Here is a 12,140-nt window from a genome sequence, read left to right on the forward strand (position 1 = left end):
CTGTGATGACCCTTGAATCTCCCCCTAGCTCGCCCCGGCGATTAAGTGACTAGTCCAAAGTTCATATGAGAAAATAGCCAGAGAATATGCTACTAATAGACAAGGCAAGACTAGAACTAGAATGGAACAGAAAAGACAAACTCACTGCTTACCTTGTAGTATAGCTGGTGCTCCACAGGTGAAGGAGCATTGCTTGCCAAAGGTGGTTCCCCAAGGGCAGCTGAATATGGCGTGGTAGACATGAGACTGATCGGGCAGGCCGCAGTCTACAGGCTGACAGCTTACTACGCGATCCCACGAACCATGGAAACACTGCAGGTGCATTTCTCTCTGGAAATAAAGAAAGAGAGAGAGAGAAAAAAAACAAACAGACAGTGCCAATCAAATCCTCATTGTAGTTAAAAATATAACCACAAAATAACCAAAAAAAGTACAACTAATCTAAATGACCCTTTGTAATCTTTAGAAGTGAATTTGTTGATTTGATCCCTTTTACACATCTTTTACACTTTATACCTTTACCGATATGATTCCTTAAATTCTGTCTGAATTTTGGAGACAATTTCTTGGACGTCCTCTTTAACATGCCGTGTCATCTGTGAAACTGAGAACATAGAATCTGTTTGCTTTCCCTCGTCACTCATAGGAGGTGTAATTGAGTTACCCCACTTTTTTGGAAGCAAAAGTGGATACGACCACAAATGTTCAGTGAGTAAAATAAACCAAAATGTTACAAGTAGTGGAGCAAATGATTGCAGTACCACTCTAGAATTTGTGAGCAGTAAAGAGTAAAAGTGTCTGTCGATGTCGCCTTGTTACTCAACACCCACCCATCACTTTCTTGCATAGTATACATTGTATGATGTTTCAACAGTGCAACATAGTGTACCTGGTATGGTGGGGTTCCCCTGCTGTTGAGGACGGAGACACTGAACCCACGGTGACACTGAACGGAGCAGTGAGAGGACTCCCCTCCTCCTGTACACCTACAGAGACACACTGATATATGGATAGTTCTTTTGTTTGGTGCTTCAGCTCTCTGATTGTTCAGTGTTTCATTCCAGTGGGTTTACCTGACATGTGCGTGCTCTAACTGAGGAGGACTGCAGCTGTCCATCTGACACGGCTGCCGCAAACAGCTATTTCAGGGACGGAGGGTGAAAGGGAGAGGGAGAAGGCGAGAGATGAGAGGCTGGGAGAAACAGGGGAAGCAACTAGGAGGCCTAAACTGAGTGTTGTGTTTGGGAAAGCAAATTAAGTAAGATTAAAGGAATACTCCAAGGGTTTGGGAGGCTGTCAATTGAGGAATTTATCTGTTATGGTTACAGTTCAGCATGCTGTAGCAACCTTTTTTTTATCCTATGTGTGTGTCCCCTTTTTTATCATTCTGTGTCCCCTCTCTAAATTCAGATGTTTTTTCGGGTGTGTGAATGCAGGGTTAGCTAAACTCTAAATTCTCAGCATCACTTCGTTACATTTGAGTGGTGGTGTGGCCAATCCATTTGTCGATCCAGTCAAAGCTGATCAGATTAGATCAATGGATGAGTGGAGGAGGTAAGTTTGCAAAACTTTTTAAGATCCAGCGCAATTAACGATTAAGTTTCACTGCGACGGTCATTCTGCTGCTCCATTTGTGCCCAGAGTACGTTCTGCGCTCCAAGAGTGAGGTGCAATGAATAACCGAATGGTATATATTCTACTACCAATCCTAGTGAAGGCTCCAGCTCAGAAAATATTGATACCATATGTGGTGGAAGATTTTTTATCATGGCGGGCGTCAGCAAATAAATTATTGTCTAGTGTAGTGTCCACTGCGCGAAGGTGCACGAGAAAACGTGACAAGATATTTTGCGCTTGGTGTGAGGGCTCTGCATGTTGTCAGTCAACGTATCAAACCTCAGCCAGAATGAACTGAGGTTCTCTGTAACTAGCTCCTCATCTCTGCATGAGCCTAGCAGCTCAATAAGCACAACACTAGCTAGAGCTCTCATTGAATGGTTGAGTTGCATTGTGGGAAATGTAGGCAGCAGGTTTTGTTGAGGAAGAAGAATGTATGGAATAGAAATGGCGATATCTGTGATTGTGCTGCTTCGCATTCCATTCTTTTTAAACTGTCCATCATAAGTCTGGTCAATAATATAATAATATTAATGAATGAATGAATATTGAAATAATAATATCATATTATTTTATTATATTCAATAATGATATTTTATAAGCTATACTAACACAGTTGTGTTTTTATAACTGATGTGTCAAACTCCCAGATGCATGGACATATTCCTTTAATCATCTTTAATTTAGACATTGCTTCATGTTTGAACTTAGATGCTAAGTTTTTTATGGCTTAAATGAGAACATTAAATATCTATTTGTATTCAATATTATGAGATGTGTTCATATAGCCCCTTTAAAGGAACTGTATGAAACACTTACTGCAGTGTGTGTGAAGGCATGCGTGTGTGTGTTAAGTAGGTAGTTGTGGGAAAGCCCACCCTCTGATGCGCACCCGGTCAGGGCGAAGGTGCTGAAGTGGCAGGAGGTCCTCAGGGCCACGCCTCCCACTGCCACATAGGGGGAGGAGAAGAGGAGAATAACAGAGGCGGTGATGAAGAAGGGTCGAGAGAGGTCGTGGGTCACATTCACCACCAGCGGATTCCGATGGCATGAGAGGTCATGTGTGCCTGGGCAGATGGAAAAGTTTCAAGTAGTCCTTTAGCTTCTAACCTTACTGTTTGTTTATACTGTACTTTATTGCCTTTACATATGGCATTATCTTACTTTAAAAACTGCACAATACGTATAAATCAATACTAGTAAAAAGCACCTAGTGAGTGGTTCTTGCCAGTAGTATCAGACAGGAGGATGGTGGCTGTCCTCCGACACTGCTCCTCAGACCACGACCCATCTGAAGCCAGGTACACCATCACAGAGGCTGCCACTCCAGGATGGGCAAATCCCACCTGGATCAATAATCATTTCAAAGACACAAAGAAAGAAAAATGTCGACCTAAGGCTTTCAAAAGATATCCGAATTCTGAGTTGGGTAGGGCTCTACAACTAAGGGCTCTTCATGTTTGTCCTTGTAACTGTACTAGTGACAAGGACTACTCCTGGTTGGACAGTGACCTGCACAGTGTGTGCTGGAGCTTTGGAGGATTGTGTGAAGCTCCTGGTGGCAGGTGAAAAGCGCCTATTAATGCATTGTGTCATGGCAGCCACACGTCTGTGTGCAGTTGTACACAGGTGTTAGCAATGACAAGAATTTGGAGGTGGATGTGGATGCTGTAGCACGTCTTAACCAATGCATGTGCTCCTGCATTATGCTGGAGAGCCGATGCGGTAGTTGTGACTTAAATCTAATGTGACTGCTGAGATTCCAAGTTCACCCTGGCCTTTGTTTCCTGTGATGGAAGTTCTACTTTTCACAGCCACCTGTCAGGCCTACAGACTGTGAGTGTTTTATACTCAAAAGATGGATTTTGGAGTATCACTTTTGGAAAATGTGGAAGGGTTTCCAAATGAAGAAGCAGAACTGTTAAATGAGACTGAGGCCTTTTTAGAGAGCTGGCAGAGATGGATATGATGGGAACACTTTTGAGATAGAGTGGAGACTGGATATTTAGAGCGAAGGAGACCTTTCAGAGATAGAAAGAACACTTCAAGGGAAAAGAGGTGTTTCGGGGAGAGCTGGCAGAAATGGGTGTTATCATGAAGGCTTTTCAGAGGGTGAAAGAGTCTTTAGGGTGAAGGCGGCCTTCCAGAGAGGTAACAGACGTGTGTCTGATAAAGAGGGCATCCATAAAGGAAGCAGGGGATGGAAAGATGAGTCATTCAACAACGAAGTGGAAATGATGAGGAGAAAGAAAATGAATGAATGTGTGCAAGGGAGGAAAGAGGCATGACTGTTAAGGACCCTATAATCCAGAGTGCGACGGACAAGGTTTTGAAGTTATCACTCAAATCAACAGCTTGCCTACGCTTAGTCTGGACCTGCAGAGCTGATTGTGGGAACTGTGGCTGTGGAAAGAGTAAATAATGCAAAACGTCTAAATATGAGAACCAGACACAGGCCTGGAATGGAAAGCCAGGTCCAAATACAGTGCAGTACACAAACACACGGACACATAGACATCTGTGTTGGCTGGAGAATAATGGTGCTGCGAAGATAAGCAAGGCAATTAGGCATGCGAATCATGCCTGATTGCTTTTGTAATTTTCTGCCGACACTGGCTTTGACTACAAATGCAAAAGTCATCAAATCTAAATGTCATTTTCTAATCACAAATAAACTATTAGTTAATGATATTTAATGTTTGAGAGTCACTTTTAAATGATTAAAAACATCAGATAATTAACTTTTTTTTTGTTGCTTTGCATTTTCCGGAGCCAAAGTAAATTATAATTATACATTATTTATTCATTATGATCTATTTATGATTACAAAATTACTATTATTCCTTCAGATGCCAGTATTTGAATAACTTGTGAGCATTTTAAGCACTAATTATGAATGATGAGTTAACACTTCCATGATGAGTTAACTCAGTCATTATTGAAGGATTTTGATGATTAGTGCGCGCTGGGTAAAAAATAGCACAAGTGCAAATAGAGAATAAGTAGAGGCTTAGTCATGATACTGTAATCATCTACAGATAATTAGTACTCATAATTCAAAGTTGTCCTGGAAAACGAGTTATTAATGTAAAAAATGAATCGTATGAATAATGCAGTTGTTGGAACATTAGGAATGTGTGCGTGTGTGGACGTTTAAAGCCAGCAGACTGTGGAAGAGGTCCTTCAACCCCATTTATAAAAAGTATTGGAAAGTGCTGGAAGCTGTTGAAGACAGAGTAGCCACCCACAGTCATTCAGTGGAGGCGAAAACAGATACAGTATTTTCGCGAACACACACACACACACACACACACATACATATACACAAACACACACGTACCTTGAGCCAAAATGAATGTTCCAGGTCATTATTTGTGTCGGACTGGGCTGTGCATGGGGACCAGGTGCCTGTGGGCACTTTCTCACTCACCTCCAGGTGCTGATACCTGCAGAGCTTCACACAGAACAAAGCAAACACACAATGCTCAACATGTTCTCATCCCAAATTGTCACATGTTGCCGCTTTGCAGTGGACTGTTGCACCTACGTTACTAGGTGTCCGTCTGCATCTGATATTTATGCTCCAGGATGCTGCTAATGTAATGTCAACAAAAGCACATGGTTGGAATACACCCTATAGAATATGCCTTATGTTTCGGCAACAACAGCTCATGGCAACCGACACCGTGACATCAGCAAATGTAAATACTGGCACAGATGGTCAGGATTAGGCAACAAGGGCACACTGTAATATCTGAAAAGTTGATCTTTTTTAAAATAATCTTGGAAACCGATTGCCTTGAAAAGGGAAAGTTAATATAACTATCAATTTTAATTTCTTTACTTTATATCCAATTGTTACATTTACTCAAAATTAAGCTGAATTTACTGTGTTACTGTGTACTGTGAGTTTTGGGAAGTTGTTGCAACTTAAAATTACAACTTTGAAAAATTACCTTGTTCCTTCTAAGTGTTAGCAACTTCAGTAAACCAAGTTAGTCTGATTTAACTTGATCATGACAAATAGGATTTTGCCAATGATGAAGTTAGGAGATCTGCGAGTGTTTGTTTAAGAATATACAAATATGACTGGCTAGTTTTCAACCATCGGAATACAGATATAAAGCAAAGTAAACTTGGTTCACTGAAGTTGCTAAAACTTTAAAAGACTGATTTATTTAAACTCGACAGAGATATGAAGCAATAGTTATATTTACTGACATTTTTTGAGTAATAAGTAATTGGTTTCCTTTGTGTTTTTAAGTAAAATCATCTTTTCTGATTTTTACAGTGCATGGGTGGTAAGGATTGGGTAAAAGAGGCACATGTTAAGGTGTAGGAAAAAAACCCTCATTCAGGCAGGAAGCGAACACTGAAAAATCTGGGGTTTGTTGGACCCATCCACCGCCCCTCTTGGCTGTCTTCGTGCCCCTTATAATAACTGGCAGCATTTCAAGATGATGCCGTTCTGTGGGGTATCATACAGAAGCGACAGGTTTCATATGGCTGTGTTCTCAAAAGATGCCACCCGTCCGCATATCAGGCTTCTATAAGGCAATGAATAATAACACTACGACCGGTTCTGTTGGTGTCCATGTTTTCAACTGAAGCCATCCAGGGGCATATCATGCGGACGCAAAAGGTGGCTCTTAGCATGGGGATTATACGCCAAAGCACTGTCGAAGCGGCAATATTTGACGACTTCGGACTAAGAACGGGCTGCTATTCTGATTTTATGATATATAATTGTCAGTAATCTTGTTTCTAATCCATAACATTAACCATAATCTTAAATGATCTTGTCCAAAAGGTAACCTGACTTTAGCTGACCTTTAATTGTGACAAGTACTTTGCATTAGAACTGTATCCCACTGGTTGTACTGGCACACAGTCTAATTTGTGGCTTCATCACATATTCCACATCATGAACCCTCCACAACAGAAGGTTCATTTAATCCGAATTACAGGTTTTGCGCTAATATCATAAAATTAATGGCCTTATTTTGAGCTTTGAGAAGAACCCAAATTCTATAGTAGTTAAACATTTGACAGGTCATGCTGCCTTTAAACATGACACTTTGATTTGTTTTGTTTATTGCACCTTTCTTTGTATGGACACTGTAGCACGAAAAATCCTGGGAGGTTTGCCAGTTCTGAGACACTGGAACCAGTTAGTCTGTAACCACCAATCCTCCCATGATAAAAGTGGCTTAAATCATGTTCTTCACCCAGCTGAGCAGAAGTTACTCTGCATCTGACCTACTGTCTAGAGGAGCGAGGGTGATGAGAGCATGTTTCTAAAACTGTGACGTAATTTGGAAGCTATGTGGGGTATCGTGTAATTGCAGACATTTTATGGGAGCTGGAAAATGATGGGGTTTTTTTGGTTTTTTTTAATAAAGTTGTAAAAGAAAAAAGGGAGCTGTGCTTTCATACAAAGCTCTGCCAAGGTGTCCTCCAAAGTTATGTTCAAAGTGCTTCCTCTTTAGGCTCATCCTTACCAGTCGCTGCTCAGCTTCCATCTCTCAAAACAGAGATACTTTTACAGTAACCAATGATGCACTGACTCATCACAGGCTTGCCATTTGATTCTGTCGTGTAAATTACTGTGACCTGAAGAATCACCTTGCTAAACCACTTTTCTTCAAATTTGCTTGTCTCGAGTATGTAAAAACAAGGCTCTTCCCTCATAGAAAAACTCTGGACTCATGAATATTTTGATTGTTCAGAAAATTAGAATGATGTAAGCGAAGCAAATATGGACTGACAGAGGCAACGAGAGCAATCAATAAAGAGAAAAAGAAAGAAACTGAAATTTTGATACTTGTCTTTATACTTTGGGAAATATCTGCTTGAGCAGAACTACTGAGTCTTGTGTATAACTGTTGTTTGTATAACCAGTGGTTGGAATATTGATTTTCAGAGCAGACTGTTGCAATACAGCTTCCAGAACTCCAATCAGTAAGTGAGGCAGGAATTATACTCCCTCTTGAACTGCACATGGGTTGTATTGATTTTAACAGAATTTACTGTATCCACAATCCATTACAAGTCCTGAAACTCACATGAATAATCCAAAAATGTCTCTCCTTTTTCTGGTGTGTTTGGTTTTCAATATTTCTGGAAGTAATCTGTTGTGATTTACGGTAGTAGAATAGCTCTGCATCAGGGCTTGCAAAGCTCTGCAGCAAAACCATCTTTCTCTTGAAGTCTAGTAGTTTGCCGTTAGTAGAAAATAAGGTGCAATCTAAGTAACAACCATTCATCCATCGACTTCAAAATTGGCAGGTGTATTGCTGAGAACTGAAGGAAGTGCAGTGTTGAGTGTAAGCTCTTGAGATCTATAGGACATATTAGTTAGCAGTGTGTTATGTACCTACTGTGTAGTGTATTTAGAGGCAACCCCAATAAACTGTTCACCGCTGAAAACCACCACACCGCTCTCCATTGCTTGCTACAATAAATTCAAGAAACGAGCCCTCAGGAACAGTGCTGTGCTTTGAAGCCAATTTGACATAGTGGCCAAACCGCAGAATTACAAATTCTGAGTATGTCATATAATTCCAAAGGATCCATTGAATATACCCCAGTGTGAAAGAGATGTCTACAAACCTCACGAAATGACTCGTTTCACCCTAGGGATTTGATCCATTTGGTCCAATTTGGAAAGTCTAGAAGAGCTGTTGGACTGTATCATTTTATCCCCATTCAAGTTAGCGGAGAGCTTAACTGTATATTAGCAGCTCGGTTGTTGGAAGTCTCACGTGCACTTGCTCTATGGTTCCCACCATGTGGGAGATCCAGATAATTTTATACTCAGGAAGTGGAACTTCTTTTTGGCTTCAAGCAACTTTCATAGGAAAGAACTGGGCCCCATCTCAAATTTGGTATCCACTTCTTTATACATCCATCCATTGCTCTACAGTTCATTCAACAACAGACAAGAAAGTGAGACCTATGAGCCTGAATATGTTACACTGTAGCAAATTCAAACAATGTAAGCATCAATGATGTTCAGAATGAATACTTTTATGCCCCCAACCAGCCTGGTTCCAAAGAGTTAGCTGTTAGCAAATTATATAGCCACAGCCTCAGGGGTTGAAAAATGAGCGCAAAATGGAAGTGCCAATGAATGCTGTTCTTTGAATGGATATTTGAGTCTGGCTCCAAAACAGAGTAAATCCCTATGGACTCAGAAGACAAAATGCCCAACTTTACTTTTACAGCCTGGTACAAAAAAACAGTTTTGGTTCTGATAGCTAATTTTTACAGGGGATGAATTTCTATATAATTCACCTGATTACATTTTTCTAAGGCTTAATGTTACGTATAATTAAGGTCAGGCCACTTTGATAGCACCACCCTCTCACCCAAATATGGCCACCTCTAGCTCCAAAAAAACAAGATGGCAACAGCCAAAATGCCGAACTTGAGGCTTCAAAACGGGAGTCTGCAAAGCAACATGTGAAGTTACAGTTGCAATATCTTTTATTTTTACAGTCTATATAAATTATGCATAAACTCAAGCATTGCTAGGGGATGCAATAATGTACAAGGTACAAGGTAGATTGATTAGGTTTTTTTTTTAAATATAGTAAAAAAAATACATAAGAATTTGTACTAGATCCTGCTACGTCTTTGGAGTTGAAGAAAAAGCATTATGTCATGCCAGGTGTATTGCTGAGAACCCAAGGAAGCGTGTTTTGGCATACAAGGTTGTTGTAAGAGCAGTTTACAAGACAGGTGCAAGCAACAATACCTGAGTCCAAGCAATTGGGGCAATTATATACCTATTGTACTATCCAGTAGAAAAATAATACAGAGATTGATACATTCTTTAGTTGTTTGAGATGCAGCCAGCTGTTAACATTTTTGCCCTAGAGTTTAGGATTTCCACAATGGTCTCCACAGAGAGTTAATTGTCATCTGGAAGTCATTTATGTGCCCCGTGGTTTTTACTTCATACCTTGGTAAGTGATGGCTCCCCAGTGACAGCATGGGCGGGACAGCGGTTGAGGTCCTGGTGAGAAGCGGTGGCGGTGGATGCCCACTGGTCTGTGTAGCCCAAAGGTGTGAAGTAACCACAGTCCTGAACACTAGAGCCCCGCTCAAACTCCTCGCACACACCGTCACCGTCAAAAACATAACACTGGCTGGGTTCGCCTTGGGAGATGGAGAGGAGAATGAGACAGGAGGATTTATGAAAAGATATAAAACCTGGTTTCTTAATCTGGCAGGGTGTGCACTCATCCCCCACTGTTAGACTCCCATCCAAATCTATCTGTCAGTGAACCAAATCTGAGCAAGTCTATTTCGTATTTTCATTGGCCGCTTTTCATGTTAGCCGCGTCAACTCAACCATACCTGACTCTCTCCGCTGTCAACAGTCTGTAAATTATGGACCAAAATGAACTTTGACTTCAATTAATTATTGAAGATCACAATCGTTTTGCAATGTTAATAGGCAGAAAGAGAACCTAATATGTGACTTGGCCTGTGAGTTCAATCCCAAAAGCACCTCAATGGGCCATGGGTATCTAAGTAACAACAGCAGCATTATGTGTTACAGAGAACTGTCAAAGCAATGATCAAATACGGTTCCAAGTCTAGTAGAAAATAAAAATACAGACAGGATTGCTTTTGCTATTATTGTATCTGCTAATAAATTTTGAATTTTGTTTTATTTTTTTAACAACTCAACTTTAATCAGCTCTCAAAAGTTCAATAACAGTGAGCAATGGGGAAATAAATCCATAAAAGCCTGTCCATGTAAGTGGAAAGTAACGCCAGAGTAGTAAAACTTAATCTCATGCAACATGAAACACATTTTTTTATGGCATTTTGTCATTACTGGACATTTCAGAATAAAATGTTTATCGTCGACCACTTGATTCTGAGGGTGTTGATGGACAAATATGCTCCGTCGCAGATGTTTCCGCATGACTGAATTCATTTTGAGAGAGAATATTGGGAATTACATTTTTTATGGTTTCCACTGAATTACATAATTGTTAAAATGCCATCCCACAAAAACTACTTGCCAACTTTTAAGACTTTTCATGGTATATGAAGATATGTTATGTGTTACAAAGGATTTCCACCACATCTCATGGTCTCCACTAGTGAATGGAGGTTGCTCATTTGTCATGGATACAGATCAGCGAGATGCAAAAGTGCATTTTTTACTGTTTGACAGTAAACATCTTTAAGTTTATTTGGTTCTGTCTTGATCAAAATTGTGTTTAGAAGAAGACAATAACTTTCATGATTATGTTTTCATGTACTTTTTTGCAGTGGCGCCTCCAGAAAATTTTGATAGGGGTAGCCATATGGCGCCACTTCTTTGGGTGGCACACCCAAACCAAAAGCCATAACTGAATTATAGGAATTCGATTATGCTGTTGAAATATATAGGATAGTTGAAAACTATGTCGACAAAACCCAGTGTTTTTTAATTTATTATTTTTGTGTATACCTTAGGCGATTCATTGTTCTTCCAATAGGCTGGTTGTACTGGTTCCTTAAACAGACAAATATACAATTTTAATTTAAAGGACCTCATTGATTGGAAGACACAAAGCATTTACTGGGAGCATCCCTTTTCAAGTTTAGAGATTTGTGGGTACCTAAGGGACTCATTTTCATCCCGATATCTCACACCAGTTGTTCCATTGCCAAAATTTTGCCTGAATGAAAAGCATGACTTACACCCTTTCCCTGACAAGCTATGTAAACTTAGTTGGTATCAATGGATGCTTTATGTTGTCTTATTTTAGAAAATGCCACTGTCACTATGTTGATAAATGAGCATGCCAATGGCTCTTTAAGATAGTAATGTCTGCCTCTACTAAGCCCCTTACCTACGGCACATACAACTACTAGTATCCACTAACATTTGGCTGTTGTATGTATTGGGAAAGGTTTTAATCGGCAGTCATGACCGGCCGGATCAAATGACTCTGCAATAGTCACGGGCATTTATCTGCTCCAGCTCCAATTGATAGCAATGGACAGTTAAAACCCGGGTGACTGGTGATCGTGTCAATTTTAGCCCATTAACTAGTGAAATGCAATACCTTCACATACCGTCTGCCCGTGTATTGTTCAAACATCGCTCCAAATAAATCTGCACCATGTTTGAAAGAAAGACTGAACAAGTAAGACATTTATAAAAGAAGTAACCATCATTACATTTTCACTGGCCTCCATGCTGCTTTTTACTGCTTTCTAACTTGCTTTCCGGCCTGTCTGTGAATGTGACACACTAGGTAATAAGACACAGAGCTGCGGACTTCTGCAGAGCTGGGGATACAGCTCTGCTCTACTGGCAAAGGAAGGGGAAAGGAAGTCTATCCTATTCTAGTGGGTTTTCCCATCTTTAAAATCCCACATAGAAGTGCTCATTTTGGTGGAAAGGGGGTATGGGGGGCCAGCAGTTGTGTCAGGGTGCTCCCACCCCCCTTCAGGAGCAAGACTGTTTTTTTTTTTTTGCTTAATATTGTTTCATTTAGTGTAAGCTATCT

General features: G+C 40.4%; 1 protein-coding gene across 1 annotated transcript in view; it reads right to left on the reverse strand.

Moving 5' to 3' along the window:
* Positions 1 to 12,140, reverse strand: part of pappa2 (pappalysin 2) — a 101,187-nt gene that overhangs the window by 39,006 nt on the left and 50,041 nt on the right. Inside the window, exons 14-20 of the mRNA XM_042497715.2 lie at positions 9,584 to 9,780; positions 4,958 to 5,071; positions 2,828 to 2,963; positions 2,510 to 2,684; positions 1,074 to 1,139; positions 890 to 986; positions 153 to 330 (exon numbers count right to left, since the gene is read on the reverse strand). Of these exons, the coding sequence (XP_042353649.2) occupies positions 153 to 330; positions 890 to 986; positions 1,074 to 1,139; positions 2,510 to 2,684; positions 2,828 to 2,963; positions 4,958 to 5,071; positions 9,584 to 9,780 (963 nt within the window). The remainder of the gene's footprint in view (positions 1 to 152; positions 331 to 889; positions 987 to 1,073; positions 1,140 to 2,509; positions 2,685 to 2,827; positions 2,964 to 4,957; positions 5,072 to 9,583; positions 9,781 to 12,140) is intronic.

This window comes from Plectropomus leopardus, chromosome 12 (genome assembly GCF_026936395.1).
Source record: "Plectropomus leopardus strain MGB_pleo_1.0 chromosome 12, ASM2693639v1, whole genome shotgun sequence".
NCBI classification, from domain to species: Eukaryota; Metazoa; Chordata; class Actinopteri; order Perciformes; family Serranidae; genus Plectropomus; species Plectropomus leopardus.